The sequence below is a fragment of the Homarus americanus genome, unplaced genomic scaffold, assembly GCF_018991925.1.
Source record: "Homarus americanus isolate GMGI-L3 unplaced genomic scaffold, GMGI_Hamer_2.0 scaffold32583, whole genome shotgun sequence".
Taxonomy (NCBI): domain Eukaryota; kingdom Metazoa; phylum Arthropoda; class Malacostraca; order Decapoda; family Nephropidae; genus Homarus; species Homarus americanus.
In genome coordinates this window covers 20,933,353-20,961,289 of record NW_024713129.1, presented here as the reverse complement: position 1 = coordinate 20,961,289, position 27,937 = coordinate 20,933,353, and the positions used below count along the sequence as shown (strand labels likewise).

The 27,937-nt window shown below is 38.0% G+C and overlaps 1 protein-coding gene across 1 annotated transcript; it reads right to left on the bottom strand.

Annotated features, from left to right (window-relative positions):
• Nucleotides 1-13: 13 nt before the first annotated feature.
• LOC121869161 lies at nucleotides 14-27,937 on the bottom strand. Its single transcript, XM_042370357.1, has 6 exons — nucleotides 27,016-27,937; nucleotides 12,554-12,704; nucleotides 7,050-7,162; nucleotides 4,215-4,341; nucleotides 2,690-2,889; nucleotides 14-945 (listed from the first exon to the last, which is right to left on the bottom strand). The coding sequence occupies exons 1-6, from the start codon at nucleotides 27,817-27,819 to the stop codon at nucleotides 805-807; spliced, it is 1,536 nt and encodes a 511-aa protein (XP_042226291.1). The 5' UTR covers nucleotides 27,820-27,937; the 3' UTR covers nucleotides 14-804.

Genomic DNA, 27,937 nt, shown 5'->3' with positions numbered 1-27,937 from the left:
CGTATGTCTGGGTTGTCGTAAGTCGAATATGTCCTACGTCGAGGAGAGACTACACTGTACTGTATTTGACCTGTGCCCGGGTGGGCTAATCCCCGTAAAAAAAAAATAAATAAATAAATAAATAAATAAAAAATTTTCAAAGACAGGAATAATATTTATGAAGTTAATACCTGTACCAGTAAATGATCCAATGTTTCATGACAACATTATAGGTTTTGTACACTGGTTAATGTTGATTTGTTGGTCTGCTGAACTTCAACACCAAACCAATCCAAGCATGGCATCCTATATTAGCTGTTTCCCAACTTTTATAATTTTGTTTTTGGGTGGAAGGGCGCTAAAAGTGTGGCTTATAATTATGCAAATACAGTATATAGTTCTGTAAAGGAATTACAGTATTTAATTTCTTGTAAAACAGAAATATGCTAGCATAATATATTTATCGTCAGAAGACACTAAATAAACATATGATACTGTACTTAAATAATGTAATAACTGAAATGAAAGAATCAATAAAACCAGAGATCACACGTTACCACAGCAAAGTTACCTTACATGGCTATTTGTACACCCAACTATATCAACATCCACAAGAACCTAATCAAACTTGTATATATTTGTGTATGCGAAATAAATTTGTCTAAACTGTTAAAATAATTAACCTTACCCACAACAATAAATTAAATTTTTTAAAATTTTCATAAAACATTGTATGTGCCTATTTTTACTGTGGTTAAAGCTTTTTACATGTACATCATGAATGTACTGTCTGTGGGTGCATCAAAGGCCTATGAACTAAAAATTTCAAGGCAATGGAGGGTTTGTAAGCCTGGTTTGGAGAACTCGCACTTGTTTGTACACTTTGAGAGCAGGACCCAGTTTCAAGTTGAGACCCATCAACACATCAGAACGTGTCAGCATGAGCAATGCCGTCCCATCAATATCCTGTGGAAAAATTATATAGGCTTATTATTACATAAGTTAAGAACATTTACTATAGAGTTACATTGTATTTATATTGAACATTTACTATTTAGTCTTACATTATGTCAAAGAAGTTTATGTCACCCATTTTTGGTGTCCATGAGCAATGCTAGAGTCATATGTGTAAACTTGTAAATACAGTACGAGACGTAAGTCATGATAAAGTCGCAGGCTAAGCCAACTAACAGTTTACTATTTGTTGACAAGTCAATATTTCTAGTATAAACACTTTCCTTCTACTTGTTACACTATGATAGTTTTCAGTTTAGCAATATACTTCTAGTGAATGGGGACCATATACATAATAATTGACTATGATTATTTTTTCATATAATTTACCATAGTACAGTAGTGTACTATTCTTTCCTTCTATGTGGTAAAAAATACAAATCAGTGATTATTTTAAACATTTTCAGTCATAAATTCTTAATTACTATGACTGTTTGCGAGTTACCATATTTCCTGACCATGGAGGAAACACCCCTAACTTAGCAAGAAACCAGTATCTAGAAAAGGAACATTTGAAGCAATGGGGACTTCCTTGTCAGTGCTATTGAATCTTACTCTACCTTATATCTTAAATTAACTAATATTGACAGTTCCTCTATGCCCCCAAGAACAATTATACGTATGCCAATTTTTTTTGTCAACTTTGGTTGTGGTTTCATGAGATATGAACACACACTATTGCTATGACTAAAAAAAAAAAAAATCAAGCTTCAAAATTATATTATACATTCTTCATTTTGTTACAAAATAACTTAAAATTCATATCTTAATTAGAATGCATTTCATCAGTAAAGTCACTGTACAGTATAAATGTTTCTGAGTGATAGAAAGTGTGGAGTGGCTGATGCCTCATCTCCCCAACCCTGAATGTTCTTTGTTTAACAATCAATAATCATACACAGTACTTCAGTCTGGGGTTGTGTGGGAGCCAGTTTGTCATATGAATAAGTCTTGATTTTAGTCCAGGATAACATTATTATTATTGTCTTAAATGTTCAAACTACAATATATGTAAATGATACAAAGATCATGGTGGTACAGGCAATAACAGCAGCATTTTTTCTTTATCTTTTTTTTTAAATCATGAATAGGGAAAGTGGTATTCCTCTATTTCCATTATTCTTGAGGTACAAAAGAAAAAAGTGCAATCGTAGTCACACATCCCAGTAATAAAGCCAATAGATTAGCTGACAGCTGTACCTTAGTAATAATACCAGGTAACCTGCTGACAGGCTCAAGTACTAATGCCTGGTGACATGCTGACAGGCATCAATAGTAATATTAATGATTGGCAACATACTGACAAGATCTGATACTAATACCTGGTGACTGTCATCAAACCCTGGTGCTAAAGCCAGTTGAATTACTGATAAACTCTGGTACTAAAGCCACTTAACTTGTTGACAGACCCTGGTGGTAAAAGTAGTCTATTTGTTGACACCCCAACCTGGTCTCAAATGAGCCAATTACATGTAAACAATCTTTTAAATGATGTAATAAGACAAAATGTTTGTCTCACTTTTAGGATAAAACCTTTTCAGTAATACAGTTAAGACAGCAACAAGTGAGGTAATAGTCTTACTATCCTAGACCCCACAAAATGGCTTGCACCTAAAGAAGAACTATTTAGCAGAAGAACTGAAGCTATAAAAATTAATATTTTAAATTCAGACAAAAAACAATTGGTGAAACTAACCTGATCCCTGAACACTTCTGAGACCATTTTGAAGCCTTTGTCATCAAAATATTCCATGATCTGCTCCACTGTCCAGTGTGTGACATTTGGGATCTCTGGATCATATATATTGTTGTCCCATGATGCACTTGAACCCCGGCTCTCATCATCAGGTACTGGGGAATCTCGAGGGGTTGGCAGGCCGGGCAAACAATCATATGCTAGAAGGGTGAAATTATTATTTTCCATTTTGATATCCAAGCATACATTAAATAACTAAATATATGTGTAGGTTATATACCTGTAAACAATCATACTATAGCCACTATAATGAAGGATTTACCACCAACATTCTTTGTTTAGGAGATGAAGTTACTGAAAATGAGTCTTAACTTTGCCACCATGAATATTATTGACATATATTCTTGTAAACTGCATATGTTAATTAGGAATATTTTAAACAGAAACTATAATCAAATACTGTATAGTACTGTCCAACAAACTAGAACTGCTAGTCAGTTGACAAGGTGATAATTTTTTCTTCAGCATATAACAAGACCCACAGAAGAAATGACAATGTTAGTATACAATAAATGGGGAACAAGTTCAGGTCAGTGAGTTGATCATTAGGTTTTTTCAACCATGAATATGTAATATGAACATTTCAATGCACCGACTCAAAACTTAACAAAAGGCTTTTCTTTTTCCAATTTCTTTTTATAATGTATAAATAAGTAAGAAGTTGGAATTTTTCTAAGTCAGAACCTCCATAAATCAGACAAGCTCTGACTTAGGAGGTTTCTGTGGGATGCACTCAACTTTCTTTTTTTTTTATTTAGTGCTTCCCTGGTGCATTGAATCTAAATTAATGGTATGTACAGTGGGGTATGCTATAACGAACGGATCCTACTACGAATATTCCTATAACGAACGGTTTTACCTATAAAATTGAGAATGCTATAACGAACGAAACTCCTACAACGAACATTATTTAATTTTTATTTTTATTTATTTTTTTTACTAATTTATTGTTTTTTTTATTACAAATATTAATGATATTCTTTATTTCAGGGGTTTAGATGCATATTTATGCACTTTTTTACAATTTTTACAATTTAATATTATATTTTTCAGTGTTAAGTGGTTGTATTTGGGGGCCTGGAACGGATTAATCCTATAACGAACGAATGCTATAACGAACAAGGTTCTAGAACCAATTAGATTCGTTATAGCATACCCCACTGTATATAAAAATTGGATATAACATTAACTACTCAATCATTTTATACTAAAATTATCATAAAAAAATAGAAAGCAGGAAAATTAAGGAAACAAGTAAAATCTGATCTTCAAATATTATTAGATAAAAACTGTTCATATTACTGTTTGAATACTTAACTGTTGAATCTAAACCAGTGATTTCTTTTTCCCACAACTGTATATCAAAATTTTTAACATTCATAAAAAATAAAAACCCAATTAGTCATAATTATGGCATTAATAGTGAAGAATCTTTCATACTATAATTTTTACCTTAAATACTTACGACTTTGTGAGGACTGAGGAGAGCAAGCAAAGCATATCCATGATCCTTGAGGCTGTTCATTCAAGGGCGGTTGATGGCAGGTCAGGTGATAGGCTCGGTCACATTCATCACAGAAAATCAAGGTTCCCTGCAATCATTATACAGTTAGCCATCCAAGGCTTCCATAAACATCATGCTAAATGTATCTTTAAAAGCTTAAATATAAACTTTATTGTCCTGCAATTATAATCTGTTAAAGATTCTGATAGGATGCACTTACTCCTCTCTTACATCATGATTATTATCTGGCTCTGAGGTTAGGTTCCTACATAACATATTCAAAAATTTTCTGCATCCCAGAAGTACAAGTTGAATTTGGGTTCACTAAAAGGCTACCAGTACCTACTATAATGCTTTACACATGGGGGAATGCATTGTGTAACTGTGTACAATACGTTTTTATGAATTTGCTCAACCTATTACTGGAGTGCTTTGACTTACAAAAAAAAAGAGACGTTTCTGGAAGACTTTTTGTAAATCGACTTTAAGTAAAATGAAGTCATTTTTCCCCATTGACCACCATCATATAAAGGAAGATACGTTCTTACGAAAAAAATGTTCCCTAAACGTAATAACATACATTTTTAATCCCTTTTTTTGTGGGAAACATTACTTCTAAGTACAGAATATGTATTAGTCACAAAACATTAATAAAGCTGTAGAGTACAGTATCAAGCTTATTTAATCCAAATTAGAATATTCTACTTACAGGAAACTGTAGATGATCAGTGTTTAGGGTGATCAGTTATAAATTTCCACTTCTTATTTGGTGGTCAGTTAGCTATACTTTTAGATCAATATACAGTAGTTTCATTAGATGACACATTACTGTATCGGTAAATGTATTGTATACAGTATATAAGCTCGGAAACATTGCCACACACTAGCCTGCACTACATACACTGCTTACTCCTTCAGCCTTACATTGGGTAAGGACGTGTGTAGTTGGCGCTGCCCGCTCACGCGGCTGTGGTCTGTCGCCCCCCCCCCCTTTCCCCATCAGGATTTATCAACATCCTCCCACCAACAGTACAGTACAAAGAGTGACGATCAACCCACAAGTGATAAACAAAAGTGACAATTTCAACTCGAAACAAAGAAACAACTGTTAGAACGACAATCGTGCTTAGTGGTCAATGTTGACCTGACACACCCAGGGTCCGCCGTACACTCACCAACACTGTATGAGAAGCCAAGAAACTCTCCAAACTACACCAGGAGGGAAATTTAGGACTCCCTACTCCACCCAGGTGAGGAACTATGAATTCCTAACTACATCCCAAGAACCATCTCCAACACCCTGTGTGAGCTGAAGGACCTACCCGGACCACGTGATACACCTGCAGCTGTAGTGAGGTAGCGGCTTGGCTCCGGCATCAGGTTACAAGAATGTCTGCAGACCAGCTCCCACAGTACCAGATCCAATTTTAATTTACATGTTGACTCTATGTTTCTGTACTGAAAGCTTTTGTCAATCAAGTGACCCACTCCCTGATTCCACCATATGTAACTTATCCCTGTTCATTGTATATTTTCAGCCTTCGGGCTGCCATGTTATCTTAATAAACCATTAATTATTATTGTTATTATTATTATGTTCAGTACAAAATGCTCTCAGATGTCTGTGTCAACAACTCAGCATTTTCTAATGCTATGAAAAAATTACAGCATTTTTTTCTCGCAAATGGGGGGGTTTTCGTTCATAAATGACGCACTGGAACAAATTTTATTTTTGTTTTAATGAAGTTTTGTATATCGAGATTTTGTAAATCAAAGCATTCCTGTACAGGTAAAAATTAAAATAATTTTATTGATCCTCCCTTCTCTACAGATGCAATAATCATCAAAGTGAAAAACAAATCCAAGTAAAGGATAAAATTTTTTTAAATTTTACTACCCAATAAATATAAAGATTCTTATCCTTTTAGTAATATACAGTATATAGTGTTAAACAAACAAAACTAATTACAGTATTCAAGGATTATAATCCAAACATACATGACAACACAAGACATTGATATCTTTAATTCACAGGAGGCATAAGATTTTCACTATCACCATCACCATTTTATGGCCCTCTTCCATGACTGTACAAATTTAAGCACAGTAGCTGGCACCCTTTGAAGTGTATTTTTTTCCCTTTACAGTATTTCTCACTGGTATCCTATTTTCTATATAGGATCTTTGCCAAATAAGAAAAGAAAGTCATACAAATGTAAAACTTGGCCCATGAAATTGCACCCTATTCTTGGCCTGGTTTTGAAATGATCCCCAATGCTGTACTGGTGTCACCCTAATACTTTTTGTTGAACCATATCAGGCACATCAAGTCCTAAAATAAGTATCGGGTACAATCGCCGACAAAATACTCTCGACACGTCTGGTAGCATCTGAGACAACATAAGCATACATAAAGGGCAAAAAATCATGCATATAAGTAACACTTTGGTGTACTGTACCTTGCTTTATAGAACACGGGATAGGAGACCGAAACACTGTGACACAATCTGAATGTATGTAAGAGTACAGTAGTGCTACCAGACGTGTTGAGAGTATTTTGTCAGCGACTATACATTGCAAATCAAAAGAATAAATGGAGAGAACAGAATAGTGCAACTGAAAACAGAACTGGGTAAATAAAGACTTATCAAAACAGGATTTCACAGCAACACAGAGTACATCACAATTTTATAATAAGAAAACCTTTGTATTAGCTAAAAGAATATAGAGCATGGTTAACCTTTCATGGGAATTAGGATATGAGATGCAAAAACAAAAAAATTCCTTAATCCTTACTATATTGTGATCCATGTTGCATATGGCACAATGTTTGCAATCCATGCAAGTCCATGGTCCTAGGCGACTACGCACAGCTAACTCGGCACTATATCCCAGGCAACTTGGATGGGCTGCAAGACATAACATAGATAAACTTTCTAAATACTGCACCAATTAAGCAAATTTATGGTTAATCTGTAAAAAGACATAATATAGCATTAAACGTTGTCAATATAAGACAATACAGTACTGGGGCCGCATACTCAAAACGCCTCATGAGTTACGTACAGTAGCAGAGATATGGTACCATAGCTTATAGATTCCTTGTAAAAAGTATATTTTCATAGGTTTTTGATTTAATACAATTAGTAGTATGTTCTATTTTTACTGCAAAATTAGTGAAATGTACCTTACCCTGATGTAACCAAACGTAACTTTACCTAACCTAACTTAACCTAAGCAAACCTTTAATTAGGCTAATCTTTACCTAACATAACCTTAACATGTCTTACCTAAATTTACCTTACCTTACCTAACTTAACCATTCCTTTTTTATAATCCATTTGTAGAGATAATCAAGGGTTGAAATGTATAATAGTAGCATCCTAAGTGATGTTAATACATCATCAACAGATTTATAGATATGTTGGAGAAATTATAAAAAGTTTGTTATCCCTTAAAAAAAAATTGAAATTTTTCTAGAGAACTTAATTGTCTGTCATGTGCATTTTGGCATTCTTAAGTTAAGTTAGGTTGGGTAATGTTAGGTTAGGTTAGATATGGTAAAGTAAGATACTGTAAGGTTAGGTTTTGTTGGGGTAAAATACATTTTCACCAATTTTGCAGCGAAAAAAAAATCGCTACTGAATGTATCAGATAAGAAACCTATGAACGGAATTCTTTATCTAGGAAAAATATGCTATACCACAGTAAATTTTTACCTCCTTTTTTATAGGTTTGATGAACTTAGATTGGGTTAGGTATTACCCTGTATTTAACTATTGAGTCATGGGTACTTGTTGGATACTTTCCAGAATAGCTTGTTATAACTTGGTCCAAGCCATATCAAGGCATAGGCAAAAATGTTCACTTGACCTTGTATTTGGCTTTCATTACTTTTATAATATATTAAATACGTTACCTGCTTCTAATATATACATATTCTACATTGTACGGTACTGTACTAGAAAAACCATAAACTGCGTAATTAAATATTAATATGCTTTCTCTAAAAACTGTACACAATTTTTACATAAACAACAGATATAACATACAAATTATTTAGGTGCAGAATAAGATGAAACTAATTTAAATGAGCTTCCTGGACCATCTAAGGTCAGCTATAGACAGCAGTGTCTCGGGTAACAGTTCATACCAACAGTCTCTGCTTTTAATGTCAGCAAGAAAAGTTATTCAGTAACTCCAAACACAGAAAAGACAAAAAAGGATTCCAGGTAATTATTGATGACTTTCCTGTTGGGGTTATTTCGTAATTAAATCTAACCAAACCTTACTTGATAAGAAACACAAGTGGCCAAAGCATTGTTAGAAGACTCACACCAACCTAACCAAAGAAACCTACTTTACCTCACCTAACTTCGTAGCTAGGGACTCTGACCCCCCCCCCCCCGGCCGCCGCCACCATATTAAACAGAAAGATCTTAATATGACATTGTGTAATATTCGATTTTTTTTTTTTTACATGAGAGAAGCTGTTTGGACTGAGTGGCTCATAAACAAAACAAAGAGCAAAGGACAAAATCGAACTTGAATTAGGCTGCCTTACTGTTTTATTGCCACAAAAGACAAAGGCGTGATGCTAGTGCAAGTATAGGATCCTAAGTTATCAACCAAATGAAGCGTTTGCCTAAGAAATTAAAATCATATCTGAACTCAGCAATGAAAGCATAGTAAGAAACAATCCATCAAAACAAATTACCGAGACGGTAAAGTCGTCAATATTGTTATGCCAAGGCATAATTTAATACAGAGTATTATAACATTTGTGGACTAGGTGTTCTGATTATTTTCTATTTAAAGTAGCAGATATTTTGGCAAGTTTTGGGAGATTCTCTTGTATATATTGATGTATTACCCATATAAGAATTTTCTAGAATGTATTGCATCAGATCAGACTTGGAAATTTCCCCTTGCCTGGCTTGGCTTCTGGTCTGGAAACCATTACCTTCCATCATGATTAATCTTTCACTGCTAGGCTATCCCACTCTTGACACCAGTGTTACGAACCCCCTTTGCCACTTACCAGCTTCCCCTGCTGGTTACCAGTGGCCAGGTTGTAAATACAAAAGCAGTAGATACAGCATATCACATTTGTTGTTGAATTACCACTGGTTGTGCCGCCAATCTCCGATAATTTCCTGACGATTGGTATTAGTGTACAGACAAACAACAGGCAGATTGATTTTTCTGCCAGGTCATCGAAACACACTTGGGAAATGTAGCCTTCTTTAATAATCACTAAATCTTCACAAAACTGTTCACAGGGTATGTCCTTACAACCAGACTTCTCACTTCGAATGTATACAATCAGTACACTACCAGAGTACAATTCCTTAGTCTTTTCACTATATAGCGCACAACATTTCCACAATACAGGTTGTACCTCTCTAGTCCGGCAACATCGGGACCTGACCGGTGCCGGACCATGGAAATTCACCCTTTTCCTGGATTGATAGTGACTTGTGCTTATGCTTGGAAGCACTAGCACCACTTTCTCTGCATCATGGTCTCTTTGAAGACATATTGAAGGGTTAAATGTCGTATAGTAGCTTCTCAAATTTCGCGAGTTTTTAATTCAACGTATTTTATTGGAACACAAAAAAAATAAATAAAAATTTTGACGGCGGAAACTTGAATTTCGACGGGTTTGAACGGCCCGCTAACGTGCAGACGACGTGCACAATCGTGTAAACAGTGTCATTTCTCTTATGTACAAAAGATTCATTATTGTTTATTACTGAATGTCTTATTTAATGAATTAATGTTTATGTGTGCAAAATGAGCAATACAATTCATTAATAATACGTAGAATATTAAAACACACGAGGAAATGACACAGCATTGTTTTCGTTGATTACAAAACCAGTGACTGACTGGTTCTACATATAAAACTGAAGAAAATAAGACCTTGGATGTAGCTGGAGTAAAATTAATATGGTTGTTTTAAGTAATGTTATTTAATGTTAATAAATGGAACAATAGAAGTAGCTAACGATAATGGTAAAGAAAAAAGAGAGATCGCGTATGTAAGTGCGCACACGTGAAAACATATCGTCATTACTTTACATAAGAATATGAAAGCAATACTTATTTACTGTTCATATATATTTTAATTAGTGTTTCTGAATTTGTTTTATTGAATTAATGTTTGTGTGTGCAAAATTAACAATACAATTTATTAATAATACGTGGAATATTAAAACACACGAGGAGGCGAGACGGCTGCCGGCATTGTTTATGTTAAAGCTTACAAAACCAGTGACTGATTGGTTCTACATATAAAACTGAAGAAAATAAGACCCTGATTGTAGCTGTAGTAAAATTAATGTAAAAAAATTAATATGGTTGTTTGAAGTACCTGCAATGTTATTTAATGTTAATAAATGGAACAATATAAGTAGCTAACCATTAATGGTAAAAAAAAAAGTGAGACTGCTCGTATGTAAGTGCGCACATGTGAAAATATATCGTCATTACTCTACATAAGAATATGAGAGCAACACTTATTTACTGCTCATATATATTGAAGGGTTAAATGTTGTACTCTGTATAGACAAGCAGAGAGAGAGAGAGCAGCCGAACTGCCGGATGTAAACAAACCTTAATTTCCCGCGGCTTTTTTTTTTTTAAGGGGATTAGCCCACCCGGGCATAGGTCACTGACCCACATTGGGGCCTGAGGGGCAAAAATTTAATACTCCTGTAATAATAATAATAATTCAGAGAAATAAAAAAAAGAAAAAAAAAGAAAAAAGCTGCCTATCTACCTATTGGACAAACTAAAATCGTTCCGGACCACGGGAGTTTCCGGACCACAGAATGCCGGACTAGAGAGGTACAACCTGTATATATATATATATATATATATATATATATATATATATATATATATATATATATATATACACAATTAACCCTCACTTTACGCGGTCCCACATTCCACGTTTATGCGGTGCCCTGCCGGAACCCAGGATGCTCACATTCCGCGGTGCGTGTACCCCTTTACGCGGAGAGCGGCTGGCAAGCCGCGCCATTTTTGGATCAAAACCTCCCGCCATCCGCCATGTTGTGTAAGCTGCGCGAACATGGTGCGCACAAGGTCGCCCAGTCATCAAAACATTACCAGTTCTTCACCCGCCACCCACCACAGCCGGCCCAAGTCAGTGATAGTGATAATTATGGTGAGGATATGGACTTATATGGACTTTGGGGAGTTTGACAAAGAGGCCCTGCAAGCCTCTGTGGTGGATAGTGATAAAATTGATACAAGTGACACAGGTGAGGGCCAATAATCTGCCCTCTGCCTCGGAACCAACCGCCCATCCCCGTGTGCCCAGCCATTTTTTCTACTAATGTAAGTGTTAAAAAACCTAATATTATTGATATTTCTCTTAATTATTAATTGTGTGTGCATACCATCATAAAGTTAAGATAATATTTTTACTACAACATAGTTGTGTGTCGTCAAAAAGTGGAGTTTGGGGATCGGCCCGGACTCCATTTCAATTAATCCCATATGTTATGTTATTCACTTTACGCGTTTCTCACTTTACGCGGGACCCTCCGGGTTACATTAACCGCGTAAAGTGAGGGTTAACTGTACTGTACTTCACACACTGCGCAGGAACGGGCGATACTTCCTGGTTGGTTGGTGATATGGAGAGAAGAGAGCATTAGCTCTGAGGGTGCAAGAAGGGTACAGTACAAGGTAAAGTTTAGAAGTAGGAAATATAGGAGGAGGTTGACAGCAGGTGGGCTATCCACCTTGCGGAGACGAGGTTTTGTCTTCCGTCAACAGAAGACAAAACCTCGTCCCCGCAAGGTGGATAGCCCACCTGCTATGCAGCTAGCTAGCGCTTATATACCTCTTCTCAGACGACACCTAGAACATCCTTGCACCATCCAGGCATTGCAGGTTGTAACCAGATATGCCTGGGAAGTTCTAGAACATTTTACTCTGATCGAAGCTTACAATACGTAAGTATCATAGCAAACATTATGCAATACAATCTAGAAAATTCTTCCATATAATACATCAATGTACATTGTACAGGGTGTACAAGAAAATCTCCCCAAACTTGCCAAAATAACTGCTTGGAATAGAAAATAATCAGAATAACTAAATTATGCCTGGCATAACAATATTAATTGGATTCCCTAATACAGTACAGCCCCACATGCAAAAAACTGTGACACAAGGATCATGAAATATCAACACATCAATGTAGTTTCCACTACCAGCATCACCAAGTTCATGAACTCAAGCCTGTATGTTAAACTCACCTCTGGCTGAGCACCTGTGGCACACTAACAGGTCCTCTTGTACATTGTGTTGGTTAACAGTTTGGAAGCACACGTCACAACGGTATACTGTCCTCTTCCGTCCAGCTACTGCCAGTCCTCCCTCGCTTGGATCAAACACTTTCTTAGCTCTCTGTGAAAGAAATTACAGCATTATTATTTCAGTCAAATATAACATAATACAGGGTATATGGATTTGCAATTGTTAAACAATTCAGTACACAAAATTTTACAGTGCATAAAAATAATTAATATAAGGGAAAAAATTTAGTTGTTTATTATAATTCCGTGTAGCATATTTGATATAGAGTTCCCATACCGTACAATACACGATAGTAAAAAACTTCTTATAAACTTCAGGAGACAAAGTTTGAGAAAACATTAACAGATGCATATGAACTTTGATACAGTACTGATGCTGCAGTCGTGTAATGAATTCCAAGTCACTCCAAGACTGGTAATGAAGCATTCATCACAAACTCTACGAAGCCAAATTATGGTTAATATCGACAATATATCAGTTTTGTTTTGACGTTTCTTTTTTTACTATATTTCCATCAGTGAGCTCATATATGATATCCATTTCTTGGGCAAATGCTTCATTTGGTAGATAACTAGGCCCCTAGGCTCGCATTAGCAGCACTACTTCGTCTTGTGTGGCAATAAATTGGGAGGCGCTCCGAAAGATGCTGAATTTTGTCCTAGGCTCAGTGTTTGTTTATGAGCTATTTGGTCCAGGTGGCTTCTCTCACATCCACAAAAAATGTAAAATTACACTATATTATAGTAAGTTCTTTCTGTTTAATATGCTGGGGGGTCCAGGGACTGCAGCCCCATGGCTAGGAAGTTAGGCAAGGTTAGATATATTTCATTGGTTAGGTTTGTAGTCTTCTAACAATGCTGCTACTGCTTGTTTTTCTAATCAACTAGGGTTAGGTAGTTTATTTTAGAAATAACCACTATTTAACACACTTGCCCAAACTACGACAGTGTCCATTACAAAACACTGCGAAATTGCAGCATTTTAAAAATAATTTTACGGTACAGTATATGAAAAAAAAGGCAACACGTACCTCGCCCCAAAGAGATAAAGGTTTAATGTGGACACCATGAGAAGAAACTGGAAGCATTATGTGTTGCCTAATGGTATACCCTACTGCCAAAAGGCATCACAAAAATTGTGACCAAGTCCCAGGTAGCAAATCCGACTGATTTTCTGCCTCATTTACACACAATTGCAGGACCTCAATTGTTTCTCTTATTTTGACAAAAAACATAAAGTACTGTACTACATATAGTTTTTCCGTAATTCTTTGGATCGTGACCGTCCACTATTTTTCATTGAAAATGGGTTTAAAAATACACAGCTTTTGCTGATTTTATTAGAGATACTGTATTATGTTGGAAAAAAAAAATGGCTGAAATCATATGCTACCCTAACCAAACCTAACCTATATCTATATTTTAACTAGGCAACCTGTTGTGTAATGGTCAGCATGCACCAAACACCATAGTCTTATGTATAGCACTCCTTTGTATGATCTCAAGTACTTTATTAGCCTTGTTTCGAGCTAATACACATTGTTTACTTGGCTTAAGATTCCTACTTATCATTACTCCTAAATCTTTCTCGCACTCGGATTTCTCAATAACATCATTGTTCATCTGGTATCTGGTTTCCCTCTTTACATCTCCTATACTGAGTACTTTACATTTGTCCACAATGAATTTCATCTGCCATTTTTCAGACCATTCAAAACATTTGTTTAGATCTTTCTGTAGTTTTGCGGAGTCCTCATCAGATTTAATTATACCCTACCCGGGGAGGGTGAAATTATGGGCAAGTTTCTTTATGCCATTTGCCTCTGTTTACCCAGCAGTAATTGGGGACCTGGATGTTAATCAATTTGCAGATCGTATTCTGGGGTAATGGTTAGCCAGTGCAGTAGGCGAGTTGTCTGGTCTTCCCGGACTATTCCTTGACACCGGGTCAGGCAACTCGTTAATTCTGGGTGTGGTTGTTGTGTTGGCGATAGCTTCTATACCTTAAACAAATTCCTGCCCAGGTGGCCCTTGGGCCGGCCATCCTCATTACACGAGGGGCAACCATTATATCTTAACTCCCCCTATATCTAGAAAACTAAGCTTTTTACACAAGAAAATGAATAGAAGTTTAAGTAATCAGGGTAAAAAAAATGTCTAAAAACACCCCTCTATAATTACAGAACCGCTGACGGTCGTGAGTTCTACAGTATATTCGCCTGTTTTTCACTAATGTTCTGCTTTGTTTTTCTCATTTACAGGGGCAAATTCAGGAATATCAATAAGGGCCCCCAAGAAGTTATTAGTGGGGGAACATGTTGAACACAGAGCCCACCCAGCTGGAGGGTTTTGGAGGGGAGGCTGTACCCCCCCCCCCCGATTTGTTTTTAATTTGATCAATATCATGGTCACTTTGAAGTCATGAGCACTCGATATTAGGAAATATTCTGAGGTCAATAGTAATTTTTTTTTACTACACAAAAACTCCTGAGTACAATACTGCATTAAAGAAAAGTGCGTAATGGAATTTCTGATGAAAGGAGGGTTCCGGATCCGCCCCCGATTTATGTATACTGTATACAGTATATTTGATTCAATTTACCCTCCCCCCCCTCCATCAGGCCCCGATGTAGGTCGGTGACCTGTGCCCAGGTTGGCTAATCCCGAAAAAAAAAAACTGCAGCAGACAGTGGAGACTGGTGTTAGAGGTGCCAGGTCCTGTTTCGTCATCTTAGCCAGTACTGCGCACTACTTAGCTCATCCTGTTCATCATCAAAGAATTGCTCTGTGCACGAATACACATTTTGTCCTTAAAATGTAATATACTCCCATAAATACAAGCAAGGGTGTAATCACAAAACTGTAAGGTAAACTTACTTGTAATTACCAAATAACACAAGGGAGATCACGATGTTTGGCTGGCTTTACTAATTCAGGTACGCCTTATTAAGGAGAGCATTACCATCAAATTATTACCCCTAAGTCTCCATACCAGGTACTAGTAAATAAAAAAAAGACCTGATACAGTATGCCAGCTCAAGCTCTGGCAACAGGTAACTTTAGTTTTAACGAAGTAACAAAAAAAAAACATGTTTCTCTTAAGATAAACGTAATATTATACCACGAAAATATAAGGTTATTTGGGTTCTTTAAAATCACAGTGACAAGCCGACTACAACTGTGCATTAGTAGTGCTGAGCGGGTGACCTTGTGGTATCGCGAGTCATGAGGTGGGTGGCGTCATAGTAGTGATTCTAGTGAACAGTATGCTCTCTCCCCACACTACTTGGGTTCCACCTCATGGTGATCGAAGGGTAAAATTATAAGTAATTTGGTGTAAAACGTGGAGAGAGTATTTAGTACAGGATATTAATGAAGTAACAAAGTTGGTCAGTTTGTTGGCATTAATGCAATTCTGAAATTCATGTTCGTTAACCAAGACTAACAACAGAACATTCTTTCCATGATTGATTGATACGTTTATTGAGATACAAAAAACATTAATACATCTCTCATAAGGGATGAAGTGACATAAGTCATCCCCACCCCAATCAGTTCTTTCCATGAGCTACTAAAAACCTTTACCATAACAATTCACATCAACGCAGCCTTACTATTTGAGTTAACTTGGTGTTATTTTTGTTTACGACTTATTAAGATAAAAAAGAATTTTGGGCAAGTATTTTTAGTCCTACAAACTTTACAAACAAATGTCTACTGTAAGGTGCAAGTCGAAGCACCATTACTATACACTGTCCCATACATCCTGTGTAAACAAGTGGCCACAACCTTGAGCATCTCTTATCGTTCTACTGGCCACCCCACACAAAGATATCGTACCCTAGATAAAGATGAACTGAGGCTGCGTACCACTGATAGCCTTAATCATGTGTCAGTAAACCTGGGGGGGTGAAGAGACATTTTTTACCGTGTCATTGTAAATAAACAAACTACCTTCACGGGGAGCCGCTTGCCTCGCAAGCTAGATGTCACCGGTTCGATTCCCGGGCCGGTGGAAAAGTTGTTTGGACATACTTCCTAGCCCCCATTAGTCCCTGTTTACCTAGCAGTAGAGTAGGTACCTGTTGTAAATCGAAAGTTGCGAATTAGTATTCAGGGACAAGTTGTTGGAGCCTCCAATAACTTGATGACATAAACCATTGACTCTTCAGGCTTCTATGCCCTTAACTCATGAGACATAAAGGCAAGCATGAACTTAGCATGCTTCCCTGTTGGGCACTGTAAACGCTTCTGCACTTCACCTTACACGAGGATGTAGGGGAGTGCCCAATAAAAAAAAAAATCTTTAATTGTTACATTTTCAAACTTATACATGTAGACTGTCGGTTTATTGTTCACGTCTATCAACTTCATAACTTATGTCAATCATTTCCGTTAGCATGAACGAACAGTTATTTTAGATTGTCATTCTATAAGTGTTCTAGCATTCGGTTATGAAATTTGTCAAATAGTTATGTAACAATGTCTCGACGGATATGTGAAAAGGTGTACTACGTTTTTAACATGTAAGAGATACAAGTTGATTTCTGTTTCTCTCGCACGCACGCACGCACGCACACATACACAAGAGAATGGTGACCGGATAAAACCCCAACGGACAAAACCCCAGTCTCATATATAAAATAAACCACTTTTATGGTTAGGTTAGGATAGGTTAGGTTAGTGTTGACAAATGACAACCCCGTTGGGGTTTTGTCATGGAACCCACGAGAATACCGAGTCAAATCGCATGTACAGGGGTAACTGATGTTTTTCCAAAGACTTTTTTTTTGTCCAGTGCACGATCTGATCTACACTCTAAAGTACGATACACACGGACCTTAGTGTTTAAAGAACAAAAATACAGTATTCCATCTGCATTTCTTGCATACTTCATTCAGCAAGATACCAAACAAACTTTACAGTTAACTCATCGGTGTCAGCACACCCACATTTACTCTATCCTACTTGGACATAAAGCAGGTCATTGCTACTGTTTACTACCCTTATTGTAGCAATGTCATATTCCTTGGTTCCATGCGCTTTTTTTCATATTACATTTGCAAGTTCTGTTTCCTGCAACACATACATGTTCAGATAAATCTAGATTCTTCCTTCCATTACAGAGAACACAGTTAATATGTCTGATAGTCAGTTTTCCACTACTCAAAAATATGGTTATTTTTTCTGACCGCGACACAAATAAATCAAACCTAACCTAGCCAAACAAACTCAACAAAACTTAACCTACCCAAATCACGTTAGTTTGGTAGGTTTATTTTGAGTTTGATTCTGTCAAATTAGGTTTGAATCTGTCAAGTTTGGTTAGGTTAAGCTTGGTTTAATTAGGTTAGGTTGGTTTAATTAGGTTAGGTTGGTTTGATTGGTAGTTTGGTCTTGTTAGATTGACTTACCCTTGCATTTGGGCTTGTTTGTTTAAGTTAGTTGGGTTTGGTTAGGTCCACCTTCCTTGATTATGTGATTTGGTTTAGCAAATTTTTTTTGTCATTGGTTTGATTAGCTTTGTTAGATTGGTTTAATTGTTTTATTTCTTTCGTTAGATCAGGATCGTCTAACAGAAAAACCCCAGCGTTGGTTACAAGCAAAACGGGACTGCAATAGGAAAATAACAGGAATATGTTTAATAAATGCAAAAAAAAAAAAAAATGCACGTTAATTGGCCAAAATTTCATTAAGATTTTAAGTAAAGATTGAAAGTACTTATATAACCCGCAAAAATTTCATAAGTCGCCTAGGGGACGCCTATTAACTGATAAAAGTTGGAAAACGTCTCGCTCTAGATGTAAGGTGTTTATTGTATGGCGTTTCAGATGCACGGAATAGCTTACGCGTTAGCTATTGTCTGCGCAGACGCTGCTGCTGACTTTTGAGCATGACACTTTCAGAGGGAAAAGCTAACACTTCGATCAGGCATTTGCGTTTACAACGGGCAGAGGCACCCGAATAGCTAACTACCAATCAGCGAGTTTCTCTCACTGAAAATACGCGGATCATGGCCACTGATGGGGAATATTTTGATTAATATTGAAGAGTTGGGGGTATGTAAGGCAATAAAAATAATTCTATATATGGTAGTAAATTGGAGAGGACCAAAAACAAAGCTTTGGCTCCGCCCATTTTAAGTGGGCGCTGTCCGATTTCATTATCCGTTGGTGTCTTTGGTGTAACAATATTGATAATTACTCAAATATGATTAAAACTTTAATATCATTACTCTTAAGATAATTTAAATAAGGGTTAACAAGTTGATTGCAGTTCTGTAAGTGCAAAAATTAAGACTTAAACGAGCCTGAAATTCGTCGTATTTCGAGTCAAAATATGCGAACACATCCGCGAGAGAAGCTATAGCTGCTCTAGTCGTTTTGTGTAGTTCTATATAATTTCTTCACTATTTCTTTCCGTATTGTGTCCAAATAACAGTTCTCCTAATTTTATTGTTTTCTGAACTGCGTTGTACAACAATTTTTCCAAGGACGCAGTACAATGTCGCATTTTTCAATGACAGCCCAGGAAAGCTAACTCGTTAGCTTATCGGGATATAGTTTTCTTATTGCCTTATCTGGGAAAACGCCTGCTTTCCTTTTTCCTCCCCAAAGAATAGTAATGTTCCCCATAAAAGGCAGCTCTGTGGGTGAACTTGGGAGTATCATTGTTTCCTTAACACTGTCGAGAGAAGTACTATCTCACACTCAACATACGAGTCATATGATATGACTATGAAAGGCTTATCACACCCAAACCCATAACTTATCCCCCCTCATATTTCTCTACCGATAGTGGGAAAATAGACTAGCTTCATCAACGCATTACCACCTTATTGAGCAGCTCTAAAGTTTACTGGGTTCCTCCTTGCCAACACAAGTGTTGTGAGAAAGGTAGCAGACGCAATCTGTTCTTCTCTTCATGAAAGAAAAGTCGGGCAATATTATATCACTGACAAAGTGATGTACTGTACAGTAAGTGTCCCTCTTCCCTGATAAAACATGGAGTCTCATCCTGGTTCTGACACTGTTCACAGATTTCTTTGACAGTAACGTGTTTTTGAAGCCACGATTATTTAATATTCCAAGAATATAACTTTTCTGAGAATTACCAAGTTCTATAGTTTGAGCCAGTCTTACAAAGTATATGAAGCCATCTGTAAATTCAACTTCTCTTAAGTCAATCCTTACAGTACATCTCAATATTACATTGTACATTAGTTTGGCACCAGTATTCTCGCAGGGCTCCCCAACTTCTCCAGTTATACATATAAGTTGACCACAACAGGCAGATGGACGAAGTTATTTAAGCCACCCGGTACCTCTTAAGTCAATCTCCACTCGTTCACCACTCGTACCAACACCATTTTCACCAATCATCATAACTACATTTAACCACTACCACCTTTCACTACAACTATTCCCACCAACACTATTCACCAATACTGCCACCGATAGTCTTCACCACCACCATCACTCACCATTACCACCACTCATCAATACTACTACAACCATCACAGTTCACCACTACTCTCACCACCACCACTGTTAAACCACTACTAACACCACCGTTCACTACTACTGCCATCATCATCGTTCACCTCTACTGTCACCAGCAAAACCATCGTTCACCCCTACTGTCACCAACACCACCACCATCACCGCTGTTCACCAATACTGTTAAAACGAATCCAGGTAAAAAAGTCACAGGTAAAAAAGAAAAGTTAACTATCGAATTCTCACATTTTTTAAGGTTAATATGTCAATCAGTTTCAGTAAAGGAATATGCAGAACTGATGGTAACCTAACCTAACCTTTATTACCGGCCACCATAAATTAATTGACTTTTTTTCCTGTGACTTTATTACCGGCCACCGTTAAAACAACTCGCCATAAAGTCACTACAATCAATTTACCTCATCTCTTGTCAATATAGGTGATGTGATGGATGCATAGTGAGAAAAGATGGTGACGTTGTGGTGCAGATGTGATGAACTGATGTAGTGGTAAAAGGTGATGGTGCACAGGAGTGAAAAGAGCATGAGGTGTGGTAAATCATGGTATGCACGGTGCGGTAAGTGAGTAGACTAGTGCGTACTGGGTAGGTGATGACGGCGAGGCAATGGTTGTGTAAATAAGGACAAAGTAACAATGACCTAATGGTGCAATAGCAACTAGTGGCACAGTGAAATATGGTGAGTAATACAATAAGGACGGGATGTATGGTGATGCACAAGCAAAAGGTTTGGTATATGCGGTACGAAGAAAAATTAAGTAGATGGCAGCGCGGAATGGACGCTTGCCTGTCTCACTTCTTACGTAATACACGTCTTGAAGAGTCGAGTCTAAAGCCTGTGCCAACCTCCTTTTTTCTCCCCCTCGCTTACAGTAAGAGGTGTGTAACCATCACTACACCCAAGATATCAATTCAATTCGTATCATTACGTAGGTCACTCACACCTGTATGAGAATCGCAGGTAATTCGAGCGGGGCCAAAAGTCGAATCAAGGTGTGTAATAATAATAATAATAATAATAATAATTAACGGTTTATTGAAAAAGTTCTGCAGTCCGACAGCTGAAAATATACATTGGACATAAATGACTTAGAGCATAAGAACATAAGAAAATAAGTAGTCTGCAATAAGCCGGTTGGCCTGTGCATGGCAACTCCTGTCGAGTTACTACCACTCGCTATCATCCATGAATCTATCCAGCCTCCTTTTAAAACTTTCCAGCACTTACTACAAAGTTGCTAAGCTTGTTCAACTCGGCCACCACCCTATACGTGACCAGTTCCTTCCTATCTCCCTCCTAAACCTAAACTTATCCAACATAAATCCGTTGCTACGAGTCCTATCCTGTTCGGATATTACAAGAACTTTATCTATTTCCCCTTTATTGATTCCTTTCACCCACTTAATACTTCTGTCATATCTCCTCGTACGCTTCGTCTTTGTAGGGAATGCAAGTTTAGTTTCTTTAATCTATCTTGATATGGAAGGTTTCTAAGTCCCGGAATCATTTTCGCCATTCTTCGCTGCACCGACTCCAGTGAACATACAGATTAATGTAGGTGTTGAACAGCAAACACGTAGTGTAGTAACTCCCTCCCAGATAGCGTTAGGAGGGACCTCATGTGGTGTAGTAGTTCCCTCACAGATGATGTTATGAGGGGCCTGACGTGGTGTAGTAATTCCCTCACAGATGGTGTTATGAGGGGCATCACGTGGTGTAGTAATTCCCTCACAGATAGTGTTATGAGGGGCCTCACGTGGTGTAGTAATTTCATCACAGATGGTGTTATAAGGGGCCTCACGTGGTATAGTAACTCCCTCACAGATGGTGTTATGAGGAGCCTCACGTGGTATAGTAACTCCCTCACAGATGGTGTTGTGAGGGGCATCACGTGGTGTACGAATTCCCTCACAGATGGTGTTGTGTGCGTGTGTTAGCCACCACCTAAGCAGCCGTGTGCTTATTTATGTGTGAATGAAGCGTAAACGCAGGTGACGTCAGCCTTTTAAAGTCACCCCACAGAAGTAGCTTCCTTCAGCTTAGAGAACACTCCGCGACATGACTCATCATAGAAAACGATCACAACAGTGTTACGGTCACGGTCGTATCGTACAGTTTCAGACGACGACTTACAGTAGTCTGTGTGGTCGAGATTACCTATTTATCTTTCCTTAACTTAGATGAAATGATAGCTGGTTGAAAGTAAAGAGGTGCGATCTGAAGTTTTAGAACGTACTGTATATATGAACAATTTACTTAGGGTAGGTTGTTTTCAGTGAGGTTAGATCAGATGTACAAAGGTTACCTGAAAGGTGAACGGATAGACTTTAGGTTAGGTGGTACGTTTCATACTGGGCATAGACACGCCAACATTGCAAAAATACTGTATAGCTAATCCACGTCGAAATACGGTGTCAAATAAATAAGCCCAACCTACAGCCTACGAACTACCATTATGCCAAGATATACGACGAACAATGTTGGTAATGTTTCGCTGGTGAAAGCTTTGATCGTTGACTAACTTCTCCTTACTACGGACCAACAACCTTAGGTAAGAGTTTTTGCCAGTGAACACAGAATAACGACATCCGTTAAAAAATATTCACCTTAAAAGGAGGCAGCTTATTGGTGTTACCGATCACAGCTCGTGACTGAGCTCTTCGAAAGAATACAATAATATTTGCTTTACATTGTTGCCAACACGGCTTGCAACGGATACACTAGACAGAGTAACAGTACAAAGATTTTACTTTCCGACACTTTTTCGTGGTATTGTCAATACGCGAGAGTAAGGAGATGCAACGCCATTGTTCAATGACAATCGATTCACATCGGTAATTTAAATTCATACCTAGACGAGTAAAATGGAAGTATCTACCAGTCAGGTTTGACTCCATTTATTTTAACTTGAGCTAGGTGTGCGTAACCCGTTTACAAACTAAATGACCTCACGCACAAGCCGCCCGCCCTAATACGCCCACTGTACCTTGTATAGAGCCACGGCTTGAAACACAAACCTAGCCGGTTACTAGAAGTTTCCCGTCACAAGTGATCACTAATACATTCTCTAATCTATTTCTGGAGATTCTATTCAAATTGTACATATGAGGGACTAGGCACCACTACTACACTCATGGGCTCAATTTTCGAAGTATCTTACGCAGCTTAAATTTCGATGCCATTCTTAGAACCACAGTAGCTTACAGACCTCCTAGTTATTTATGTATCAAATTGAAAACAATCGAGCCAATCTTCATCAACTTTTGTAGATAAACTCAGGAGGAACCAAGGAAGGTTATTTTAAATAAAATTGAATAAGATGAAAAACGGGTATGCCAGTAAAACTTGCCGAAACCAAGTGAAAATATTGCTATTAAAATGCTATAAAAAATGTCGTGGAGTATGCTATGTAGAATCAAAAGATCTAAACAGCGATAACCCAGTCGTAGTCCATAAGATTGAACTAAATAAAAAAGGGAAAATGTAAATGTACCGTTTTCCTTTAACAGGTCTCCATCTTTCTTCAGTGGAACTAAGCTTAACATCCATTTGCATGTGATATTGGATGCACTGGAAACTTTTTTTTTTTTGCATCATGCACACAACTGACGATGACAAAAATGAGGGGTACACAAAAGGAAACACTTCAAGTCGGAGTTTATCACCAGGAGAAAGCTTGTCATTCTAGTTAGCGTGGTTTACCCAAATAAATTATTTAATGCTGTAACGACCAATTTTATTATTAGGCGTCCAATAAGTAAAGTGGAGACTTACTAGACTTTTGTTTTAATTATACGAAAGCCATGTAAAGATTTATGCATACTGGCATAGACAAATCACCACGCAACTTTACCCAATCTTTCTCAATATTATTATCTCAAAACAAACTATATTATCCTATTCGTAAAATACCGGTATTTCATTACCCAAAAGCCAAGCATACGTACAGTATACTGTATATTAAACCTAAAATATAAAATATCTAAACTGTGAGAGAACATCTGTCCATGTTGCCTTACTAACAAAATTTTATTTCTAATGGGGGTGAATATTGATTTTTTTTCCTACTCCAATCCTATATCTGGTTATGGGCAATATCGCTGTGATTAATAAAAAAATATTTCATAAAGTTCTAAGACACCATTTCTAAATATACAGTACATCTAACCTACATCCACTGAGATTACACATTACACTGTCAATATTACAAAGGCAAGGAAAAAGGAATGTGATACATCTTAATATTTAAAATAAACGAGTATTTTACCGTTTTGTAAAAATCAAATTTGTAAAAATCTTAAAATTTGGTAAGCTTGACCTGGAAGACGCCCGGGGGCATGTGATCTGTGTTACGTGCGCCCCTATAAATCTTAAACTAGCCCACTGGCGGAGCAAATCTGAATCTGATCATGTCCACACAAGGTCAGACATTTCATAAAGGACCATAATACAATGGTTAAGCGTAGGCTGCACTACACGATCGTTAACCATGTTGATCCACTGACGAAAGAGCACTTCCTCGGCCAATAGAAAACAAATATTTGTAAGGTTTACCTTTCAATATATTCTACAATGTTTAAACCACGACCAATGTGATATCATAAAGATCAGACATCCCGGTTACCGTGGAGGTGCGTAAACTTAATTGGTTAAGCTGGGGTGCCGAATATTCATGTGGGTATATTGACACAATTTAAGAATATAAGAATGAGATGTCACGGGTTCGATTCCCGTAAGTCGAAAGTTGCGAATTCGTATTCAGGGAAAGTAGTTGGAGCTTCCAATAACTTGATGACATAAACCACTGACTCTTCAGGCTTCTACGCCCTTGACTCTTCAGGCTTCTACGCCCTTGACTCTTCAGGCTTCTACGCCCTTGACACTTCAGGCTTCTACGCCCTTAACTCATGAGACATAAAGGCAAGCATGAACTTAGCATGCTTCCCTGTTGGGCGCTGTAAACGCTTCTGCGCTTCACCTTACACAAGGATGTAGGGGAGTGCCCAATAAATAAATAAAAAAAAATACAAATACAAACATAAGAATGGAGGAAATTGCAGCGAGCCTATTGGCCAATACTGGGCAGTCCCGTTTACACCCAACCCTTATCGCTCATATATCCATCCAACCTACGTTTGAAGCTATGCAGCGTATTCGAGTTAATGATGATGTTTGGTAACTTGTTCCAATCATCCACTACTCTATTTCCAAACCAATGTTTACTATCTCGCGCCTAAATCTAAATTTATGGAAAGGTCTACATTCTGAAACCATCTATTTAGGTATCTTTCTATCAGAAGCATTGTACACTCACCTTCATCCATAATTATAATCATGCCTCTATAAGCCGCCCGAACAGACATGTCCCCACATACACAACAAGCAGACATGCCTCCGCGTACACCACACTCGAACACTCAGATAACCCCACGTAACCACACGGAGTTATGTCCCCACGAAGTAAAACACAAAGCCTAAATCACTGAAAGTGAAGTCAATTCCAGGACTGGTATAAAGATACTCATAAAAAAAAACATTATATTCAAGACCCTTGCTCTTATTTTAAACTGTGTGAACTGGAGGAAGAAGGCTGCGCGATCATGTATTGCCACGCATTATATGCAGTATACCGATATATATATATATATATATATATATATATATATATATATATATATATATATATATATATATATATATATATATATATTCTGATAAAATCACACGGGGAAAAGGGAAACAACGGAACACCTTAGCTTTCGTCTTTATTCAAGACAGCTTCAGATTTATCTCATCCACATTTTCATTGTGGAGCTACATGAAATATATATATATATATATATATATATATATATATATATATATATATATATATATATATATATATATATATATATATATATATATATATATGGGACAAGCTAAAAAAGGGGTAAATTAAAAGGATATGACTGTTTTTTGTCGTCTCTAGACACTTCATTTAATTATGATATCAACGTACGTGTGCACGAACTTATTCAAGCGTCTGTCACTCAGAACTGGCTAAATAAGCACTTAAGCTAACCGACAGCATCATCATGGTCCATTTTTTTTATCAAACGAGTTACACTATATACTATACTGTCAACACATAAGACAATAGTTACTGAATTAGTCTGATCTTACAGACTAGTAGTACCACGTGAATACTTGTACCCAGTACAATTTGTACTGTTACCCTCAGTTTACATCAACAAATGTCAAAGGAAGATGTGCAGTGAGGGTGCGTCAACAAGTTGAGTGTGCCACCACTGCTGGGAGGACGGGTTGGTAGCACTGGGTGGCTGGCTGGGGGATATTCTCAACACTGGGGGCAGGCTACGATCGCGGCAACACTCATTCCCAGATTACTCACATGCAAACCCTTGGTACGTTTCTTTCTTCGCTTCAATTATGACACAAACATATAATACACAAAGTTTGCTGATACTGATGAAGCATGATTAATAAGTGAGTATATTAAACTAATACTGCACAGGAGCCAAGATAGTCAGTCATCCTCCACACGCCAGTACCGGACATAAAAGGCCTACCTGCAGGCGTGTCCATCACCACAAAGTGCTACAGGGGCTTCATGTATATTGTTACCTTGCCTAGGAGCTGGGAAACTATATACAGCAGGAAACCTGGGACATGTGGTGTAAATTGAACGGTGACGGGTGCTCGCCGGTACAACAGCGACATATGGAGATGAGGTGTAAATGGTCAAACCTAGTCGATGACGTTCACTTAATGCCCACACTCTGGGAAACGGTTGAACCTGTTGAATTCGAGCATTGACAACCGCGTAGGAATTCGTGTCCAAAACATTTGACGTTGAGCAATACGGTTATTAGTAGTTTACCTTGTTGCGTCGTGAAGGGGCCCGGCCCCGGGACGACGAAGGTGGAGGGATGGCATAGCTTTTTAGAGGTGGCCGCCCGCGCCGCCCACGTCGCAGGCCACCCAACCCACGTTTGAGGGCAGGTTCCCTTAATGATGGGGAAGGTATCAACGACTCATCCAATATTTCTTGTTTAATGTCAAGAAAGTTGACTGGAGCCAGCGTCTCGTCTTCAACTTCCTCCATCATCTCGGCGGCGTCTGTGTCCTCAGCGTAGTAATCGTCAGGGGCAGGCGAAGGCGGTGAGGGAGGCGGTGCTGGGGCATCGGCAGGCACCACGTAGGTGATGAGAGTGGCAGTGCGGTGGGTGGTTTCCACACGTAGAAGTGTCCCCGCACGAATTTCACGGTGAAGTAATACTTCCAATTTTTCTACCAATCGGTTTTGACCAAAGACTAGCAGCTTTTCCTCGATTTGTTCTTTGCTAGCCCCGCCGGGTCCGCAGGACTCGACGGCCATCCGTAGGGCGCGGCATGTTGACTCGCTGTTCATAACATTCACCTTAGTGCGTGTAGGCCGGCGGCGCACAAGAGCAGCCTTGGACCATGAAGCTGCCACACGGTATGAAGTTGCTCCCTTGTACTCCACACGTAACACATCCTCGCTCTCAACTAGCTCATCTAGTACCGCCTCCGTCGTCAACTCCGACAGTAGGTGCTCACGCCTAACATACCAGGCAATCTTTCGAGCACTTGGCCTGACACGTCTAGACCTCAAAACCCGTATGGCATCTATAATAATTTCCCTTTCCTTGTTTGTCACCATGTTACCGTTTTAATAGGTAGTTTATTCACTATTATACAGACAACACTTTACGGAGCGCACTGGATCGCCACAGTGTTGAGCCAGCCGGCGCGCGACAACTCCTCGCACCCCAGCTGAT